General features: G+C 43.1%; 4 protein-coding genes across 7 annotated transcripts in view; 1 reads left to right on the top strand and 3 right to left on the bottom strand.

Moving 5' to 3' along the window:
• Window positions 1-55: 55 nt before the first annotated feature.
• On the bottom strand, window positions 56-2,505 carry alkbh1 (alkB homolog 1, histone H2A dioxygenase). The gene is made up of 6 exons (XM_019885059.1): window positions 2,333-2,505; window positions 1,899-2,007; window positions 1,606-1,768; window positions 1,198-1,288; window positions 885-1,078; window positions 56-759 (listed from the first exon to the last, which is right to left on the bottom strand). Exons 1-6 carry the CDS (start codon window positions 2,468-2,470, stop codon window positions 342-344), a joined length of 1,113 nt encoding a protein of 370 aa, XP_019740618.1. The 5' UTR covers window positions 2,471-2,505; the 3' UTR covers window positions 56-341.
• A 186-nt stretch (window positions 2,506-2,691) lies between these two features.
• slirp (SRA stem-loop interacting RNA binding protein) lies at window positions 2,692-3,800 on the top strand. Its single transcript, XM_019885060.1, has 4 exons — window positions 2,692-2,805; window positions 2,977-3,035; window positions 3,129-3,236; window positions 3,539-3,800. The coding sequence occupies exons 1-4, from the start codon at window positions 2,739-2,741 to the stop codon at window positions 3,602-3,604; spliced, it is 300 nt and encodes a 99-aa protein (XP_019740619.1). The 5' UTR covers window positions 2,692-2,738; the 3' UTR covers window positions 3,605-3,800.
• A 300-nt stretch (window positions 3,801-4,100) lies between these two features.
• On the bottom strand, window positions 4,101-13,007 carry lbr (lamin B receptor). 4 transcript variants are annotated; one of them, XM_019885083.1, is made up of 15 exons: window positions 12,850-13,007; window positions 12,648-12,779; window positions 9,987-10,157; window positions 9,264-9,476; window positions 8,827-8,913; window positions 8,370-8,529; window positions 7,588-7,784; window positions 7,406-7,460; window positions 7,011-7,205; window positions 6,827-6,930; window positions 6,301-6,426; window positions 6,010-6,178; window positions 5,837-5,917; window positions 5,630-5,752; window positions 4,101-5,174 (listed from the first exon to the last, which is right to left on the bottom strand). In XM_019885083.1, the coding sequence occupies exons 3-15, from the start codon at window positions 10,149-10,151 to the stop codon at window positions 5,014-5,016; spliced, it is 1,836 nt and encodes a 611-aa protein (XP_019740642.1). In that variant the 5' UTR covers window positions 10,152-10,157; window positions 12,648-12,779; window positions 12,850-13,007; the 3' UTR covers window positions 4,101-5,013. The 4 variants fall into 4 exon arrangements, with proteins under 4 accessions (XP_019740642.1, XP_019740643.1, XP_019740641.1 ...); XM_019885084.1 differs by lacking the exon at window positions 12,648-12,779 and having other exon boundaries at window positions 9,987-10,160; XM_019885082.1 differs by lacking the exon at window positions 12,648-12,779.
• A 1,617-nt stretch (window positions 13,008-14,624) lies between these two features.
• enah (ENAH actin regulator) overlaps window positions 14,625-21,755 on the bottom strand; it is a 23,223-nt gene continuing 16,092 nt past the window's right edge. The window contains 10 exon segments of the mRNA XM_019885061.1: window positions 14,625-17,318; window positions 17,425-17,482; window positions 17,628-17,712; window positions 19,166-19,213; window positions 19,992-20,064; window positions 20,145-20,196; window positions 20,306-20,354; window positions 20,503-20,645; window positions 20,807-21,012; window positions 21,280-21,755. The exon segment at window positions 21,280-21,755 is cut by the window's right edge and continues 30 nt beyond it. Of these exon segments, the coding sequence (XP_019740620.1) occupies window positions 17,281-17,318; window positions 17,425-17,482; window positions 17,628-17,712; window positions 19,166-19,213; window positions 19,992-20,064; window positions 20,145-20,196; window positions 20,306-20,354; window positions 20,503-20,645; window positions 20,807-21,012; window positions 21,280-21,755 (1,228 nt within the window). The 3' untranslated portion in view covers window positions 14,625-17,280.

The raw sequence follows: 21,755 nt of genomic DNA, 5'->3' as shown, positions 1-21,755 counted from the left end.
GAAATTACAGTCTTAGCTCCTCTGCAGTAAGAGAACTACAATAATTAATGAAGCGTCAAATTTGACTTGTCATTTTCAAATACTAATTCATTGTCATAAAAGAACTGAGGGGTATTTTTGTCACCAGAATGGTGTCTGTACGGTACTCTGTAGCAGTGAAGGCCATTTTTCTGTTTCTTCTTTGCCAAGCTGTAAAATTATCTTATTTTGACCAAAAGGTAAAAATGACAATTCACAATTGTGTGCCATGCCTATGTTTTGAAAGCCCCAAAATAAATATATATAGAGAGAGATATATCTCTCTATATATTGTGAACAGCATAACTGTCCTTGACTGGCCTTTATCGTGTCTCTTCAGTATTAGGTGAGTCACTACAACGTCTCCTCTTCATATGCTTTCCATCTTCTGCTTGGTGCTGCTCTGCATGTCCCGGAGGAGGAGGTGTCCCTGGGAAGCTCTGCCCATGCCCCAGAACCTGCCTGACAGTCATGTTGATCCTGGAGCTGTGGATGTACCTGGAGCATACAACCCAGTCCTCCTCGGACACCTGCTCCACAATAGCGCCACCCTGCCAGCTGCATCGCTCGGTGTCGAGATCCGCCACTTCCTGGTGGGCCGGAACAATGCGAGGCACGGCGTGGTAAAAGAGACGGCTCAGCCCTGACATGACCATAACATCTCCGCTGTGCATGTACATGGCGGTGGGACTATCCTGTCTGTGAGTGCCACCCAGGAGGAAGATCGCTGACTGGCCAAAACTGATAAAAGAAACACATTATGCCCGTGTTTGCAGTTGAATCGGTTTCTTTACTGTACAGGCACGAGAACGCCACGTTATTACAAACAAAATGCTACATGTTTTCATTGAAATCTACTGACATACCTGAAAGACAGCAGTGGGCGGCTGTGATCCAATTCGGATTCATCCACGTGGATTCCTAAAGAGGAATCCGACCTGTAGTAGTTGAGGATTCCAGCCTCGGCATTGAAGCCTGTAAAGCCGCAGGCAGTTGCTATTTGGTGAGACAGGAGGTGGAGCTCAGTTGGAAATGGAGTGTAGTGATTTGCGGAGTAAGTCTACGAAAAAGCATGAAACATGAGATTGGCTTCAGTTGAATGTGCACAAGAAATTGAAAACAAGTGCTTTCTTTATGGATGTCATGAACAAAAGATTTCACCATAACAACTTGGATTACCTTGCTGTTCCAGTTGTAATGATAGCCCAAGGTGACCCAGCGCAGCCTCTCCAGAAGAGTTCTGGGCTCCCTCTTTCCAACAGAAGGGCAACTGGCGAAAAGTTTGAGCACAGTCCTCACTTCATAAACATGCCAAGATGCATTGAAAAAAATTGTAAGGTTTGCAAAAAATAAATACATAAATAAATAAAAAATAAATTACCGAACTTGAAAGACATACGTAACTAATTTCTGTATCTTATATTTGTCATTATTTGGGTCTTAGGTAGGAGCTATTTATTTATTATTGACACATAAAACATCAAATCTCAGCTGAAAGGTTCTTGTCTTTTAAGACAAGTTCTATTTGCATACACGTCTGGTTTTAGTATTGGTATGCAGGAATACAGTCTGGTACACTTGCCTCACCTGAGGTTGGATACACTCTTGGCCCAGATGTCCTGGGTGTCAGTGGGAGACATGTGCATGTCTAGGTTGCAGATATTTGGCTTCTGAGGGTAAGTCTTCAAACACTGTCGAACCCAGAAGGGCTGGGAGCCGCGAAGGAATGGATTGGTGATGAAGATGAACCCTAAAAAACACAATACCATATAAAGTCAAAAGAAAGGCCCTTTAAGGAGAAAGCGTACTGAGGTTTTAGTTGACCATTCAATATTGTCATGATGATCTTAACGTTGTAGTCAAACTGTTGATTAATTTACCCGGATAGCCTTGCAAGGTGAAGGCTCTCCAGTCTTTGACATGATGTAATCCAACGTTGGCAGCGTCACCGTCACTAACGGCAGCTGGATCTAGTTTCACTGGACGTATCTGCCATATACACACACAGAATAATTCAGTCTAATTTTCAACGTTTTCCAACACACACACACACCCACACCCACACACACACACACTTTTTGTATGCGAAGAATATGACAAGTACTCATCACAGTTCAATTTACAGGAGACAGGTTGCTGCCAAGCAAATGTCCAGAATTACTTTAACCTTATTACGATGATGGTTTAAAATGTCCGAAAGGAACATTTAGATGAATACATAATTATTTTGATTAGTAAGTCATTAAAGTACACAATTGGTTGACATGCGCGTGGGGGGTGTCTGTTTTTCTTGATGTATTCATATTCGCATCACCTTGTCATTCGTCACACATTTGGAAAAATCAATAACATCGCTGAAATCCGGCGGAGGGTTTCTGCGCTTATACAACTTAAACATTTGTCGAAAAGCATCCTCTCCAGTTTCCACCATTGACGCCGCCATTTTCGCCATGTTTTAGTTCTACTTCTTCGACTCGTGTCGGTGTTGCGACTGCCACCAACTGGTAGGAGGGAGTTGCTGTGGTTCAGGACTCACACGCATCTGTGACAGTTTATTACCAGTCGAGAACAACGATAAAATAATAAATAGTCTTGATGCTTGAGTTAATTAAATATGTACATTTGTAAAAAAAAAAAAAAACGAAAATAAAATATAGGCAAAATAGGAAACGGAAGTTCCACATTGCTTCCGAGGTCAAAGTTTCAATTCAGGTCAGAACATGGCGACGTCGTCGAGAAAAGTGTTTGAGGTTTTTGTATCAAAGGTCCCATGGACAGTTGCTGGCAGTGAGTTGTTTTCAATTTTCATTTTAAATACAGCGTTCATTGTATGTGCCAGTAATAAGCGTCCTTTCACTGAATGTTTTATGCGTTTACGCCCTTTGTTTATTAAGCAGTCACCTCTACTAGCTACCATTGCTAATCCTTCTGTGCTGGATGCGTTGACTTGTCTTTCAGAGGAGATGAGGGAGTACTTTGGACAGTTTGGACAAGTTAAAAGGTGCCTACTACCATTTGTAAGTAACCCCATAGACGAGTCAACTGTGGAACATCCCTTCTTCGGCCTATCTTATTCATTTCTTTGTTCGACGTGATGTGCTTCGTAACAGGATAAAGAAACTGGCTTCCACAGAGGATTCTGTTGGGTGGGTTTCAGCACAGAGGAGGGACTGAACAATGCACTGCAGAAAGAGCCACACTTACTGGAGGGAGTTAAGGTAGAGTCCTGATGCCTTGGATCTACATTGCTGTTTATGCCGACGAGTGTAAAGATATCTTTTAATCAAGAGGATCTGTATGCATCCCAATATGAAACCCAAATGGTTTTAATATTTGTTCATAATATCAGAGCTTGAACAAAATCCAGAATGCTCCAAAATCTGCACATTTGATTTCACAAACTGCAGAAAACAGACTGTTTATTATCGAAAGGATCAATATGACTTCAAACTTATATATTAAAAAAAAAAGTTCTTCAAAAGACCTTTTAAAGGTGTCATGGACTTTTATGTGTTTTCAGCTTCAGGTTCAGAAGAACCAGCGGCCATTTTCTGGACGGAAGTCAAACAAAAATGAAAATGAGTGAAGCACCCATTGTGTCCCTCCCCGTGATCTCCTGGAAAAGTTATTTTGTGTGTGTGTGTTAACATCTATGTGTTATACTGATTCTTTGTGAGCCTGAGTATCTCTGAATAGTTTTTAGTTCTTTCTCTCATGTCAATACAATGTACTGCATTTCTTGTTTCCAATGTACATCAATTAAAAAAAGTAATTCAAACCCAGTTTGGTGACTGCTCTGGTTATCTGATGAAAGCAAGCACAGACGAAAGATCTTGTGACAGTTAGTCTATACGGGTTAACTATTTCTGATCTGATTACATTTCATATAATGCATGTCATTTTATGTTCATCCCTCCCCAAAATGATTTTTTTTTATGCTTATGCCTAGTGGAGGGTGAATACTGTGAAGTGCGTCATGAAGAAGTCACCATTGAAAAGCAAATGCAAGCTTAAGGGTGTTCATCATGAATATCAAAGAACTAAAAGGAAGAAAGTAAAGCCAAATTCTGTCTTTTTTTTAATTTTTATTTGGGCTGAAACATGTATACAGATAATTTAACCAGTTTACTGTGTTGCAGAGGTATTTGTATTTTTTTTTTTACTTCCAAACATAAATGCATTTGTTTTAAATAAGATAAAATGTGGCAGATCTATCTGTAAACAAAATTACAATCACCCATATCATTACAAAAACAAACCAAAAAACATTGAATAGCGCTAAAGAAAAATGACTCACGTTTTGTCTCCTCCATGAAGAATAAAATATTTACAAGTCCTTCGAGTTGAAACATTGCTACTTCCATCATGATCAAATGCTGCAAATACTGAGCGTGCAAACATGGGCGATGCAATCCATGCCAACAAGTGATCACAGTATAAAAGTGTCATGAATGACATGGCGTGAAAGCTGAAATAGCAGAAACTGAGGTGTTGAGGGGAATCTTCCAAAGCACAAAGCTGATAAGCCACAAAAAGAACTGTACAGGAAAGCTACTTGTGGGTCCTGAGAAAAATACAAATTGATGTTGCTTAGTACATCTTATTTCGATCCCATCCGTCAAACAGAGCTCGTGAAAAAAAACAACCCAGAAAAATCCCAATTGGAGCTAAAAATCTAACGAGTGGTTTTGTTTTACCTCAAGTATAAAAACAAATGTATATATACAAAAATTACATCCTACCAAGACTTTCTTTGCAGAGGCATCATTTTTGCATCACATTGCAAAAGATATTTTCTTCCTCATTCTTTTGCAAATAATTTATGAGGTCAATAAAAGTCCGTGTTGTAAAAGCTTTCTTGAAATGTACTGAATGGAGGGGGGGGGAGGGGGGGTTCAATTTTTTTCTTTTAAAATACTAATGCAGGTCATGACCCCCAAAAAACAAAGTCATCGGTGTAAATACTGGCTCAAAAAGCATCCGGCATCAGTCCACTCAGTAGACACGGGGGATTATCCGGTAGCGGACCGTTCGGCAGTATTCGTCCCAGGCCGAGCCGTATTTCCTCCTACAATCGCTCATGTCCCGAGAGTTCCGGTGCACCAGCAGGATGATGAAGTAGATCATGTAGTACCACGGCAGCAAGTGACTAAAGCCTACACAACAAAATGTCGTCTTACAATCACTGAGTGTGGTCTAAGCATTATAGATTTGAAAAGTCGGATATTTTAACAAGGGGGTTTCCAGAGCATATCAATTGTATAGTCCCTGGTAACAGTGTATAATATTGCTGGCGAATGAAACGTGAGTTTTATTTATTTATTTTTATTACAGAGTGGGAACAGAATAGGATCGTAGTCATGATGACGATAATTATACATCCTTACTTGTAATTGGAGCTGGAACACAGGAATTTGTTTTTTGAAAAGTTTGGTTTCGTGATCTTGTTACTCTGTGCTTTGACTAGTATTGTTAATTCACTTTGACAATCAAGCAACACGCACACAAATATAAAGGAAGAAATTTATCTTTTTTTTTAGATTGTTTTTGGACAGGAAAAAAAAAACCACTACAATTTGGAAATCAGCAGCATTTGTGAAATGTGACTTACCACAGGGTATTGACCAGGCCAGAGCCATGATGAGGTCTCCTAAGTAGTTCGGGTGACGGACGACACCCCACCAACCAGACACCAGCAGACTCTTTCCTGTTGCTGTGGGAATAGTTCTCAGATCTGTTTTTTTTTTTTAAGGAAAATAGCACATAGTAAGAACAATGAACACATGTGAGAAGATCCAATAGAAGATCCAACACTTACATGACAGTTTAGGGTCTGATGGGTTTCTCCTGAAGGCATTTTTCTCAGAGTTGGACGTTCTGAAGATGTAGAAGCCGATCACTGCACGGGAGACGGGCAATGGAGGAAATGCAATTACTGGGATTCGCGCAACACTACACTGCCGAACTTAGCGAGTTGCGCTCTCTTCTCACATTTCAGCAAGATGATGGCAGCGACGGCCGCGAGGCTCAGCTCATTTGGGTGGCTAACCAAATAATAGGCCTGCAGGGTATAGGTAAAAGGCACCCACACCAGGTCTCCAAAGGCCAACATGAAGCCAAAGCCATCATGCATCAAGTCCATGGTGGTCAAGATGGCTTCCTGAAATAAAATTTGCATTCAACTAACATGATCAAAGAGCGAACTTGATGAAGTCTTTTCGGTTTCTAAAAGGTATAGGAAAATTAAATCATTGAGGTTCCGCCAACAAGTCTTCTGTGTACCTCATTCCAAAGGCCGTCGACGACATAGAGCAGCTGGAAAGCATTCACGAGAATCATGGAATAGGACGGCGTGTCCAAACCTTGCTGCTCCATCTCTGCCATCGCAAACGCAAAGTTGATCAAGCACTGAAAAACAGATCCACGGTCATTACACACAAGTTGTCAGGGATGGACTCAATCATGTCACCGTAATCCAAAGACAAGTAACGTTAGACCCAAAAATCCAGTTCATTAAATTTGCCAAGAAATGGGATAACATGTGTAGTACTGGAAACGTGTTCACCGCCAAATCTTCAAACATCCAAATAATTCCAGATCAATTCAGCATACAGCATTTTGTATGCAGCGGTGGTTGTGTTCAAGTGCTCTATGTGTTGAATTGAGAGTAGCGCCAACGGAAACAATGACAAAATAATGAAAAGTCTACCACGGGCAAATTTAGTCGTGACAATTCACATGAGACTAATTTGTTGCACGTGCACCAAACCTACTAAATGGCTTGGGCTTGCCTTTCATGTCCACTCACCCAGCCGATTAGTCCCGGACGCATCTCACAGAAGAATTTCAAATCAAAATTTTTAATGCGGGGATTGAGCTCATGTCCCTTGAAGAAGTCATACACCATATTGCCTGGAAATAGATGAAGAAAATGAATTCATAAGGCAGACGGGGCATAATGAGGTGTACGTTTTTCTTCATCTTGGCGTTACCGGAGCTTCCCCCAAGCGCCTGCTGGTCCGGCGGAGCGTAGCGGGAACGTATGTACAGGTAGACACTGAGCAGAACAGAGATGAGGAAGGAAGCTACAGCAAGTTGCAAGAAGTGGCTGTGGATGTACGTGAGGTCAATCCCCTGGTGGACGGCTGCGGCAACAACCGCGGCACTCATCGCAATGGCAAAGAAACCTGATCAAAAGAAAGCAGCAATTAGGGATGACACAGGACCTAACTAAACATGCACTCCTTTCACTATAAATACTTTGAGATGGCTTGCATTAGGCTAAACAGTCACTCTGTCAGCTCTTCCGCAGATGTGCCGAGAGTGAGAGTTCAAAGCTACCATAAGACCCCCCCACCTCCCCGCACCCCACCCCCCGGAAGCTTACCATTGGTTCTGTACGTCAGCCTCTCCCCGGACCTCAGTGGCATGCCCTCGCTCAGCTGCAAAAGAGGGGGAGAATTAATAGCTTCGCTCACTGCCGAAGCGAGAATCATTTAAGGTGCACAACATAGAACGGCTTAATGGACAAATTTGGTTATTGTGTATAGTTCACAGCTGTTTCCTAACCTTTCCCACAGGCAGGATGTAGAGGAGGACCTGAAATAAGATCCACAGGATGACCAAGCCCAGGGCCCGAGCATCCCAAAAAGTCTCCAGGGGTGGGAAAGGGGGTGGGAAGTTGACTAAGCTGGGGTCCTTCAAGTTGACTTGAAGAATCACAAAAAGAACCCAGGATGGCAGGAAGAGCAACCAGAAGTACGCCCCTGAAAGATGAGAGAAGCAACAAGTTCACAAAACCTCAAAGTCTGATGTCATATTGGCATGTCTACAAATGCCAATTGTGAATACCGTACAATGATTTGGAAATCATTTTCAAATTCGATTTGATGGAACATGCTGTTGCTCAAATTGATCGAGTTGTGTTTTTGCGTCTCCGAGTAGGTGGGGTCGGAGGGCATGTCCTCCAGCGCCGCACCCATTCATCGTTATCCTCAATGGACTACTTCAGGACTGCCTCGCAGACCGCTTGCTGTCACATTGTTGTGTTTCTCATAGTGGTGTGTTTCATTTCCCGGTGTTTTGTCGTTACTTTGACTTTTTGGGTTTTTCAGGACTTTGTAAGTGCTACCGATTTAGTTTTTCCAGCGTAACCCTGCAGGTGTTTTTATACGCGCTCCCTTTACTCTACTGGGTGTGATGTGGTTCTCTCTGTGTTTTGCAACACAAATTACAGCAGTGTGACTTGAATTTTGCCTGAAGGGGTTACAGTGAGTATATATTATAAAAAAAAAAAAAAAAAAAAAAAAGCAAAATGTAGACAAAAATCTCAGGTGCATCCAGGAACGTACCAATCTTGCCCCCAAAGTCAAGCTGGGTGGAGACCGTCGCAGCAGTCCTCGTGACCTCTTTGGTCTCCTCCAGGCGGTGTGGTTTGGTCTCGCTATCGTGCTTCCTGCGGCGCAGATTATAGCGACTCTGGTTCTTCTCTGTCTCCATCTTTGCCTCAGACTTGCCAAGACAAAAGCCAGGTTTTATTTCATCAGGAATAATTGGAAAGCTGCCCTGGAAACTGTCTTCTGATGAGTCCAACATTGCACATGCGTGCTGTACATAAAGTTTGTTTTCTGGAACAACATAAACCCGTTTTCATCGCAGAGATACAATCCAGACGTCACATGAATGGCAAAACACCACAAGAGAGGGACAACTTGGGGATTATCTGTTTTACCGTGGATTTATGAACATCAAAAGAGGTTGCCTTTGTGGACCTTTCCGGCTAATTGAAAGTGATCAAATTGAACTCACCTCATTTACTTTGTTTGCAGTGTTATTCTCTTCTTTGTTTTCGTGCTTATTGTTGCGATTGCTCTCGGCAGCCATTATGGGCTGCTGCTGTCAAACAACGGATGAAGCGTATAGGGGGATGGACAGGGACCCAAAAAAACAACACAAAAAAAACAGACAAATGGACAAAAAAGACAAATGTGGGCAAATGGAAACGTGACAGTGGTGTGTCAAAAACATGAATCACAGAAAAACCCCGCCCTTTTTTTAAATTGACCTACGAGGACTCTAGCAGGGTTTTTCCTGCGTTCAAAATCGCGTAGCGGCCGCTTCCAGCTAATTTTGTACAGTGCAGACTACAACGAAAAACTTGTCTTTGAAAGGGCATAATTTAGAGCAAAGTTTTTATTCATCTATTTCTTTAGTCAAGAGAGGAATAAGGCAGGTAGGCCTCTTACCAGAGGACTGAGTAGGACTTCAACCATTTCGTGCAACTTTGCATCCTCGTGTGACGATGGCACGGTCTCCGTTACTGCTGCAGCGGCGGCCGCCGCCACGCGTGAGGTAGAACGGTGCATGGATCTACCCGGGGACCGGGAGTGGCTGCGACGGCGGCCCGGTGATCGGGAACGAGAGCGAGAGTGGGACCGCGGCTGGAAACAATAAGATTTCTGGAAGCCATAGTTGAAAATGTGTTGAAATGAAATACAGATTCTTTTTGTTGATGACACAAATTGAACGAGAAACACACACACAAATGCAAAAAGAAAACACAAGCAAGCAGCATATATGCAAACTGAATTAAATGCGTGATAACTGGTCCACTCAACGGACCCAAGCACCAGATGTCACTCACTGGGCCACGCCCCTTAAAGGCACCCATTTTAACAGTAGCTGTTGTGAAAAGAGTCTATTTTATTCTGTTTAAATATTATGTTACAGGTCAGTGCGATTTTTCTTCTTTCAATACACTTGGGGCTCTATTTTCGTACACAGGTGCACGTAACGGAGTGAGTTAAACATGATATGGGTCGGATAAATGGTGGAAAATCTTTTGAAATGATTTATCTTGGTCTCCCATTTTCTATATAACCCCCCACCCTCCCCCCCTCAAAAAAAAAAAACACGTTGCAAAAAGATGTGTGTCGATATTTTAAATCCACTGTAAGCTCTGCTGCTACCTTGATGTCCTGCTCCTTCAGCTCAAGCTCAGTTCCATCCTTGTAGATGACCGTGTAGAGTTGACTTTTGGCTTCGAAACCCAAAACCTTCACTTCGTAGTACAGGTTGCTGCCAGGCCAGCGGCCCATCACCATGTCCCCTTTGTGGTACTTCACACTCGGCATTGTCTTCTACTCCAAGAAGAAATATGAAAGACAAAGGATGGGAAAATAACAGCAGAGTAAGAAAGGGGGCAATGCTTGAAAAAAATAAAAATAAAAATGCTGGAAGCAGTAATTTGTATTTCAAACAAGCGCAAAGTAAAATTCATGGTCTTCACAGACTATGTGCGCCGTGCCCCCAGAAGCACAACAATGTACGTAGCGGGTCAATCGGTAACATTTCTCATCAACGGAGGGGAATCCCGCGCTGGACAGGTACGTCAGCAAGGTCCCAGCGGCAATTACCTTCCCACAATTCGTTGTAACGAAGGCCTTTTCACTATTTTGTGGGAAAAATCCGGTCGCTATAATGACGTTTGCATGATTACAGTGTTCGTTGTAAGCAAAAGGAAAATGAATGACATAAAATCAGGACAGTGAAATGTGAACGTTATAGGATTGGTCGCGTTGTAAACGGGGTACGTTGAAACGAGGTTCGACTGGATCCATTGGTGGTTGGTTTACTGTTATTGTTCGACCAATTCTTCAACAGCGGAGTGTTTGTTTTTCCATCAGATTTTGTGACAAAATTCCTTGGATTATTAGACCTAGTATACTAAACTGTAAACAAGGGAACTGCACCTGCTCAGCGTATCTCCGGGACTCCTAATCTCCAGCTGCAACCAATTTAGAATGGTAGAATCCCGCTATAGTACATGCCAGGGGCTACAATAAGGTTGGCCCGGCAAGGTCAGCATTATCCATCATCAGTGACCAGAGAGGCTCAGTGTGTGGAAAACCAACACCAAGGCAGAACTGCTGACAGGTCCGTCCCTGCTCGGTTTAACCAGAGCCATGTGTCATTTGAGGAAGGATCATCCATCCACTTTGTCAAGCAAACGCTTTCACTGCCACTGTCCATTATACCAGCGAGTGTGAAGACAATAGAGTTTTAGCTTGGGCCACCAAATATGTTTCACAAATGGCTTTTCCTAATGAATCATCGCTAATGAAAAGTTTGACCTGAAACGTATGACTTTTGTTTCAATTATTTTCAGAGGAAAACAAACAATGTGTTTTATCATTTAAAGTGATCCATGTAGAGGTCAAAGCACTAAGGATGAGAAATCTTCCCCAAAAAAGTTTCACCAAATAATTAAAGCTAAATCAAATGGGTCGCAGTTATAAACCAATTTCACTACCAAAAAGCAAAGCTGACTTCTTACTCACTGGCAAGTTGGCGCACCGGGATTACTGCAGTCAGGCAGGCAAAAACAAACGTACAAAAAAAAATACAACTTAAAATTCAGAGAATGACAGACACACCCAAAGTTAGTTCCTGCGACGTGTCCTGGTGCATATGGGAAGTTAGTTTCCCATCAAATGGCTCAGAGGCCAGCGTGTGCGTGTGTGTTTGGAGGGGGGATACAGCATGTGAATCAGACTGGAAAAAAGTCTCACCACAGATCTGATAACAGCACCCGTAACAAGAACAACTCTTTTTGTCTTTTAAGTGCTTGAGCTCTTTTTGTAATATCTATTTGATTCACCCATGTGAGGATAAGTGAATTAGAAAATGGATGGGCATCTATTTGATTCGCTAATATATATCATTACCGTGTTAAATGAGTCGTTTGATCATGACTTCATTTTGGGAAATGTAACCGTCAAACATCTTGTATATAATGAATCCCATCACATCTAACAAATGTAACAAAATCATTAAATGAAATAATGACTATGGGATACTCATAATTTATTTCTGTAGAGATGAGGGGATAATTTGGTGACTATTTGTTCTAAATAGATATACATACATATGTGTGTTTATATAGAGAGAGATATATATATACGTATATGTTGTGTATACACACACACACACACACACACACACACACACATATAAAGTCTCGATCTATATATTCCCCCTGAAGGTCAAAAAAACAAAATGAGTCAAAACATTAAAAGTCTTACAGGGGACAAAACTCCAAAGAGTAATATTAAATGGTAAAAAAAAAAATTACGTGAGATCAATATTAATAGGGCGTCTGAAAGTTTAATTCATGATAAGTACAATGTATACACACACACACACACACACACACACACACACACAATAGCTGCTTCTTTTACGTTGGCTTGAACGTCGTCCCGCTCCACTGAAAGAAGGGAGGGAAAACGTCATGCATTCAAATTGTGTTGACGAAACACACACCCTCGCACACTAAAGCATTCGGCCAAGAACCCACTGCAGTGGGGAAAAAAAAAAGGCACCTCACAACGTGTGGGGCAAAACAAAACAAATACTACTCGTAGTCATCTGAATTAGAACGTCTTACTTCTCGTAAGTTCATAGTCAGTGTCTAATTCCTGAACTTCAACCATGAACGTTACCCCCAGTCGTTTGTGACGTTAAAAAGTTGTAACAACGCAACGATAATCGTGAACAGAACCGAATAGCGCCATGAAATAGATCAAATAGAAGTGTGAATTTGGGGGGAAATATATATAAACATATACCGTATACGAAGCTATGGTTGTGTTCCCCGCATCGGTAAAACAAGTAGGGCTAAGTCAGGAATTAGTCGGAGTCACGATACCTCAGATCAAGCCCTAGTTCCGAGCTAGCTGCAGCTAATGCCAATCAAGTCCCTGAGAAGAGAAACGGGAAGCGGTTTGATCATTCGCAACACAAACGTGCGCGAGAGAGAGATGCACTTACCACTCGCTTCGATAAATCCTAATGTGGAAAAAACGAGTTAAAAAACTTCCCGCAACAAAGTTACGACCTCAAAAAATCAATCTTAATATTTGAAATTGCAAGTCCACGAACGTCTGACGTAGGCGTATATCTCCCTCCCTCTCGACAAAAGCCACTGGTGACCGAGAAAGCGCGAAGGCGGCTGATTGGCCAGCTCCGCAACATTTCAAACTGTTCTGCGTGATCTCATTGGTTGTCACGAGATTTTAACTGCGTTGGGGCGCGCGAGCCCAGACAGGCAAATTAATACACTGCACCTAAGGAACAATGTACTGGGAGTTTAATGGTGTGTGTCAAATGGACTCGCTGGGGCTTTAAAAACAACTTAGAACAAGAATTTAGATAATGCAGCAATCTTGAAATGTCAAGAATGAAAACGTGTGTGGGCCCGCTTTGTCACACCACCTCAATAGAAGCCCAACTGAATTGTCTTGCTCATCTTACAAATTCTTCCTTTTGGGATATCGCGCCACAAACTGCAATAAGCAACCAGCTCAAGCAATGTGAACTGACAAGAGAGCCAAGAGACAGATGCACGCCTTATTTTACATGCATACTTTGTTTTTAGTTACCCAATCCAAGTACTGTAACATAAGGCAACCCAGGGTGTTTTCCTGTGTCAGAGTTTAGCCTCACGTGGAGGCAAGCCAAAAACAAAACCCTCAAACGAACTGCAAATGCACAGCCAGGCCTCGGTATGTCACGCCCTCAAGCAGAAAAGCATTTTACAACAAATAAACTGCAGGAAGCTTCCTTTCATACTTGCAATTACTTTCACCTGTAACAAAGCGCTTAACAAAATGATCAGAGGAAAAGACAACATTGTTTTGATCAGAGAGCAAGAACAACTAAAGGAAGCTTCCTGCAGTTTATTCATACTTGCAATTACTTTCATCACTGCAGAAGGCAACAATATGCAATTTCACCTTTTAATCCCGTATCATTTTAAAATCCACAATTTGTGTTAGAATGTTGACGTTGAGTAATTTGGTCTGTTTCATGTAGTTCTGTCTATCAAGCTGTGTTACATTTTGCGCTATGATGAGGTCAACTGCTGAAACATTGCTTGAATATTCTGCAATCACCACCTTGATTTTATGACATCATTAAAAGAAGGTATGAATTGTGGCAATCGCATGAAAGCCTGTGGAAATAATTTACAATACGTGCAGTTTCATTTTGGGTGTTATTTGCTCTTCCTCTTCCTGTTCTTCACACGCAGGGTGAATGTAGGGCGCTGTGGCGCAGATGTGCTCACACCTGGGAGCGACAATTCAAAATTACATTCTTCAACTACTGCAAGATTACAAACATAGAAGAACTAGTGCAAGTCTGGTGTTAAATTCCAAAGACATTTAATGGAACGGGGGGGGGAATGAGCTCCAGAACCATAATCATAAAACCTTTCATACTGTGGAGTAACCTAACGTCAACATTTTTGATTTAAGCAGGTTAAATACACATTGAGATTTAGAAACTCTGCCGTACTCATCATAGATTTAAAAAGAAAACAATACATAAATAACCTTGCGAGCCATGTCAAATGTCATTTTTTGTATTTTTTATTTCTTTTTTGGTCATGTCGCGGGCCGCTGAAAAATGGATGACGGGCCGTAAATGGCCCCCGGGCCACAGAACGGACACCAGCGGTTCAAGCGTTTCCACCACATTTTGATCGCCTTACAAACGGCGACATAATTGCGACCGTAATAACAACAGATGGACCAAGTCATGACTTTTATGTCTTGTATTGCAATTTTATTTAACTCGGCTCAAACAAAACAAAAATGTTAAGCATGTAAGAAAAGACTCATTAACATGAACACAGTATAGTACACCACGCGGATGTTAAAAGAACACGTCTGCAAAGCCACCCTTTCCAAACGTGCTGTGCGCCTTCAAGCTCTGCACCCCCTCCACAACTTTGCAAAAGTTCTTGCAAAATCCCAATTCCTTTTCCCCGCCATATAAGCCAACACAAACAAGTGTTTCCATCACTGAACAGAACAGAACATATGGACAGAGACGCTCCTCATCCTAATTCCAAATTACCCCCCCCAAAGTACTTTTTTAAACACATTTTACTGGCGTGAGGGACTCGCATGTCTTACAAACTAAGTGTGAAGATCTCACCTTAACCCTTGTAGGTCAACATCTGATTGTACTTCATAGTAAAAAAAAAAAAAAAAAAAAACTCAACTTGGTGGAAAACAACCAAGCAGATCTTCCTGGTGAGGAACAGTACCAAGGTCATTGAGCTCCCTCTTCACAGGAACATCTAACGCTCTAGCAATACACAAATATTATTACTGGTCATCTATTAAAATGCAACTTCGGAACAAGGCACAAACCACATGGATTCGACGGAGATTGCAACATTTCACCTGTCCGATAAGCGGGTGCACAGCGCATTTAACATATGCCTCGACGATGAAATCCCTCGGCAGCGACGAGTGAAAAACGAAGCAAGGCGACTTTGTTGAGTATGATTGTTGGTCGAGTCCTTTGGTGAGAAATGGTCACATTGCGGCTGTGACCTTTCTGAGCGTGTCTCGTGGTTTCGTACTAAAGTGCAATAGCCTCTTGGTTGGATATTGAAAATAAAGTCGTGGATTTCGAGATGAAGTATTAAAAAGTGAATTCAAACCTGTATGTCTTTGCTGCTTTGGCTCGAATATGTTTTAAAGGAATGGGTGCATAAAAAAAAAAAAAATCAAAATCACATGTCGATCGATTTCAATGTTCCCCGACACCGCCTGTGTCGTCTTCTGTCTATCTGTTCCCACAACAATTTGCAGTCTTTTGTCACTTAGCGGCGAAAAGATACCAATTGAACAAATGTAACTTCAAATATATTGATACTTTAGCCACGCATCGGAGTATGTGTTCCATCGCCTCCTAATTTATGTGGTGCACTGAAGATTGTGTTGAAGTTTTGCAACACTGCTGTGCCATTTGTTTTGCATGTTCTTTTTCACAGCATTGTGCGGGTCCGTGAAAAGCTTGTTCAATGAGATTAGTATCAAATTGTTTACAAGGTGTAAAAAAAAAAAAAAAAAGTTTATCTTAATTGTCTGGAAACGTTTTTGTTACTTTAAGGCAAAAAAAAAAAAAGAAAGTAAGCACACGTGAAAGACTGAATGGCACGTTGACATCCTTGAGGACACCCGGCGCAAGATCACGCTAAGAGTTTCGCAGGAAAGGGAAAAAGAAAAATCTGACGGCAAATGACGCTGAGGATGCGGTACGTTTGGATGTAACAGTCGGCAAACAAAGCACGCCACATCATTGCGCAACAGTAATTTTCGTTCCAGAGAGCTCTGGTTGGCCAAACGGAAACACAGTTGGAGGGGATTTTTACAGCAGATGCTACACTTATTGCTTGGAATAAACATGTGAAAGAAGATGAATTTTCTTGGCAGACTTTTCTTTTTTTAACCCTCTGCTTCATACAAGAGAGAAACTAAAATATTGAAGAAGGTGACAGAGAGGAGCGACACAAAATCCATCTACAGTGTCTGTGCTCAAATGGCATGAAGGATGTGGTGTTTTTTTTTTTTTGTTTGTTTGTTTTTCCGAGCTAAGAGAGCTACCACGGCTGCTGTCGGACACGCGGCTTCCCTCGCCGAGCGACAGAAACAAAGAAGATGAAACGACGTCATGTGATGATGACAATTATGGAGCTACTGTACTTGATATGGCCCGAACAGAATAATTTCTTCTCTCTTTTGTACATATTTAAGTTAAAATAGCATTGGAGGAAGACGAGCTTTGCAGCGTCCGGCAGTGGCGGTGCCGCCTCCTTTGGCATTCATTCACCCTTGTTCATTCGCTCGCACGCACGCTACTGCTATGCTGCTATGGCATTACAGGAGGAGGAGTGGGGGCGGGGGGGTTCCGTCCCCCTTTCTTCATAAAACATGCTTTTTGATAGAAAAAAAAAATTCACCAGAACAACTTCTGATTTGCTTCTGCACCAATGAACCTTACAGTATCTTTGAAGAGTTCTTCTTTTTGTTGCATTTGTCCTCATTTTAAGGACAAAAACAGAAAAGGGTTTTTGTTTTTTGTTTTTTTTTTTGCATAAAGACATGCGCTTTTCTTTCAGACTGCTGAGTCCTCCAGGACGCGTCAGCAGGAGGGTTGAGGAAATTGTGAGGAGGAGGAGAAGGAGGAGTCGCATCTATGCGAGTTATACAAACGTCACTCAGGATGATGGCGCGCCGCGCCGCCCCGGATACCCTCTCAGGTATTCGTGATTGCCGTCTTCATTGTCATGGCCGCTGCTGGGTTGCTATCTGGTTCTGGGCGGCTGTATCGTCTCGTTTTAGAGTGAGTGACCCAAATCGGGTTACGCAAGCTTGGATTTGTAGAAGCGGGAATATGGATCCTCTATGCCGTACTGGACCTGCCCAGTTCCTCCCTGATTGCTGAGGACACACAAGCGCAATACAAAAATGAGCTCAATGCTTTCTTATGCCGCATTTCCACAGCACAGCTGTCTTTTGAAATGAATGATTTTTGTCCACATTTTACCTTCAATGAGCTCCTCTTTTAGCTTGGACAGCTCCTTCCTCATCTCATCCATAATGTCCTACAGGAGGACAAAAGAGAAGACCTTTGCATTTCCTTTTCCTCCAAATGTGACAACAAGCAAACACTACTGTGACGTTACTGCTGGGTGATGAAGCTTCATTTTCAATTAGATGGCTTGACGAGTATATAATACGTTGGCCAACCTGTTTCAATCTGTCATAGTCAACAGCTTCTGTTGGCACGCCGTTGGCACTTAAGGATGCAGTCGGTGTCGGAGTAGATTTGGGTCTGAAAGAGGAGATTGGGAGAGTTCAACTATGTGGGCGGAGGGAGGGGGGAGACTCATGAACTAGGACAGAAAAAACAGGGAGGTCAGAAATCAGCACAGTATTTGGATGCAAATCTAATCAGCGGTGTGTCGACCATCGCCAAAAAAAAAAAAAAAAAAAAAAAATGACAGCTGGCTATACTATGTGACACGATAGCCGAACAGAATCTGAAAATCATTTTATTTTCGTCATAAAAGACGACATCCGGTAATACGTTATTTAGTCAATTGGAGCGTCTCCTTATTTAGGACTTGAGGTTCCACTGCACTGTAATGCTAAAGAGAGAGGAAGTAAGACAGGAAAGAGGCATGCAACTAAAGGAAACGAGTTCGCTGGTGAGTCAGTCATGTTCGGTTGTTGCTGAAGGTCCTTCAAGAATGACAGTCGCAGTTAAGAAATTCACAGGAATAAGTCATGAGTATTACAATGAGGAATTAAATGACTCTTAACACGGTGAGCTCCTCCTATTTTCCCCAAACCTCACTCTGAAGCTGGGGCACTCATAGTATAAATGTGACAAGAAAAAAAAAAAAAAAAAGATGCGAAGCGCCCTTATCTCTGGAGGCCTGCTGGCAAGTACAATGATAATTGCCGTGCCGAGTCTCCGCTGCAATGGGCGTTCCTCCATTGACCCGTTGCAGCGACGTCACGTAATCGACACGCGGCAAAAGGGAATGACTGCCGAATGCAGTCATTTTATTGATTACGTGTACAATGTACGAACAGTGATCTACTCAGCCTGTAAAAAAAAAATAAATAAAAATAAAAAAAAATGGTCGCTGCAAATCCTCGAATGTTTTTGAGCGCCGCCAGTCCTTTCGGTTGGTGGCTGATATCCATCGCCGTCTTTTATTTTCATCAGCAGGTATGTGATTAAAAAAAAAAAAGCTCCGTTTGGTTTACACCATCGGCAGCGAAATGACCATTTCAGAAGATAATCGCTTATAGAAACGGATAGAGGACGAGACGCTTAACAGGAGTTTTAAAGGGCGCAAATAGTTATTTTGGCAAAGGGGGCGTTCCTACGAAGGCTGTGACATAACGCGCAAAAGGTGAATATTTAGAGGGTGGGTGTACATAAGGATGTGACACACGTATTGATTTCCCTGGTTTCAGTTGAGAGGAAAGCAGGCAGAGCAGCATGCAAAAAGAAAAAAACAGTCTCACACTGGCAATGGATTAGATATAATGCACACGATGTCACTTTTCAAACCACAGATGAGCAGAGCTGGACTGCGGGTTGGTCACGTAAGGTAGTGGAACTGCAATGGAATCTGGATTGATTCCAAATGCGTGAATGAAAGCATTTCAAAGTCACTACCTTCCATTAATACCAAATCCATGACAAAACGGGGGAAGGACTTTTTAAGAAAAGGAGGGTTCTCAAAAACGCTCGCAGGTCCCCAGTCTACCTGTTGGAGGAGTCTGTTGCCATGGGATTTCTCCACGGAGAATCTCGTCTGTGTGAGCAGCAGAAAGACTGGCTTAGCAAAGAACACCGAAGCATCTGCCTGTATGTCCGCAGCCAAGTCTGGAGAATGGGACCTAAAACTCACTGCCGTTTCGGGATCGGAAGTATGAAAGCCTCGTGGCGCCAAAAATGGGAAATCAAGGCTGATTTGCTTCTGTCGGATGGGGCGCCATTTGTGACTTCATTTCATGTCAACTTTTATCTATTCAGACAGGGCCAGTTGAGTGCGAGATTTCTTTTCCAGTGACAAACAAATTAGTAAGACAAACGGCAACGCAAGATTCGCCCGTGTCTGCTTGCACAGGTGTTCAGGATTTTGCAAAAGCCGGCAGCATTTCTTTCGAGCCGCACTGCAGCGAGACTGACTCTGACAATGACGTGTGGCAACTTGGCGTGCTTGATTGTGAATTTGCCCAACTGTTCGTTTCCGATACAGGATACTTCGGATACTTTGATGGATTTGTGGATGAGGATTGAGCCCCCCCAAAAATGAAAATGCTTTAAAAAAAAAAAAAATGAGAGCCAGATGAGCGCTTGAAGCAAACATAAGCTTTAGTGATGTTAGCAAGCACTGGGCAACGGTGCAGCATGCTGAACCCGCCCAAAGCTGCTTCAGCAATATCATAAGGGACTTCTTTTTTTTCAGGTTCTGAAGCATTTTTGATAATATCTTCTTCAATCAAACAATACATATCATTAAAAAGAAATTAGCAAAAAAAAAAAAAGAGCATTATTGCATCAAGTGAGTGCCGGGAAAGATACAGTACCTTCCTATAACTGGTGACTTGCTACCATTCATAGTATTGTTGTTTGTTCTTTCCCATGGCTTCCTAGGCATGTCTGGAGGGGAAAAAAAGAGAAACAATGAACACATTATTTCGCTATTTTAATTGATATCTATATTTATTTATTTGACTCACCTGGTGTGCTACATGCTGACACTTTGGGGGTCGTTGTGATCTCATTCTCCTCCTTTTGGATCAACAAGAGAGTCAAACGATTCACCCAAAGTCAGAGTTGAGAGAATGTTTTCAATGTCATCATGGCAGACATGAAAATGAACAGATCTGATTCGACTTACTGATTTCTGATCGGGTTCGGGTGAAGAGCCCTTCTCAGCAATTCTTCTTCTGTTAAAGGCAAGAGTAGTAATGTGGCATCGGTATGGTTTTCTTTCATTTGGTATTTCCAAAACAATGCGACAGACGCACAACTGAACAGAAGCGTAAAGCATACAATATTTCAAATTGATTTTTAAAAAAAGCTCGATGGTGGTACCTTCTTGCCAATAAGGCGCTCATCTCCTCCATGAGCCCGCCTCCTCCGGGTAGAGGGCCGTTGCCTCTGGAGTCCGATTTGGCCCCCGCGGCCCCAGTTGACCCTAACAAGGCTGCTGCCAGAGCCGCCCCTGCATCGTCACCCTGGAAACATTTTCCAAATTAGTTTCTCTTAAGAACTCACAAGTTTCATCGTTTTGGACACTAATAACATAAAAATCAAGGTGAGTATTCTTTGACGACAGGCAAAAGTGTCAAAATGTGTCACATATTTGTAGATGTCTAAAAATGTCAATTGTGCCTACCCTCGGCACTTTGCGCAGTTACGTAGGAGGCAAAGGGGGAGGCGGTGGTGGGGGAGGGTGTCCGGACGGTGTTGTGGGGGTGGCGGCCGGGGTGGCGGCCGCAGCAGATGTCACAGTAGAGCCGGGTGGCAGGGGTGGGGGTGGGGGAGGGGTGGAGGTGGGCGTGGTCAACCCCATTGGCTGCACAACATCTGTTGGTGGGTGAGGTGGGGGTGGAGAAACAAAGAAGCGCTTCATGACACAACACTTGACCTTTAGTTGACAATGCAAAATACCATTCATGCATGAAAGCGCACTGAAGCCATAAACAAGGAATGATGATGGGTATATTTTCAGCGCCAAAAAATCATTTAGGGCCAGCATGCAAGCGCTCTCTCAATTGAATCGGTGAATCGACATGCCGTGTGAGTGTTTCAAATCCAGTGAGAGACAGCCGGGAGAGAAGGGAGTAGAAGGTGGACTTAAAGCCTTACCCTGGGGCTGAGGCTGGGGCTGGTCAGAGCACCCCGAATGCAGCTGCTGGCTTTCTGGACTCGCCGCTGCGTCCGAATCCCCGGGCCCTGATGGGCCCTGGCCCAGAGGGAGGGCGAGGTGCTCGGTGGAAGCAACTGCAGCAACGGAGGGCGCTGTGGAAGGAGAGGGCAAACCAGGAGCATGGGATGAGGAGGGGGGAGACGAGACGCACGGAGAGGAATGGGCCAACGGCGGCGGGGTGGGCGGAGGTGGAGGGGTCGGGCAGGCTACGCCGACAGGATGGCCGTGTGGCACAGCGGTGACCGGGGAGGGGGCGGGAAACATCGGTGGGCCGTTGGGAGACGGCGAGGGGGGCTTCTGGGTAAGCGGGGATGGGGCGGCGATGGGCAGGAGAGGCCGCGGGCCGGCGGCCTTCCCTGGCGGACTGCTGATCATGACCGGGGGCGACGGGGGCAAGGGAGTGAAACTGTAGGCC

The sequence above is a fragment of the Hippocampus comes genome, unplaced genomic scaffold (assembly GCF_001891065.2).
Source record: "Hippocampus comes isolate QL1 unplaced genomic scaffold, H_comes_QL1_v1.1 scaffold144, whole genome shotgun sequence".
In the NCBI taxonomy this organism is placed as follows: Eukaryota; Metazoa; Chordata; class Actinopteri; order Syngnathiformes; family Syngnathidae; genus Hippocampus; species Hippocampus comes.
This window is presented reverse-complemented; position numbering and strand designations above follow the sequence as displayed.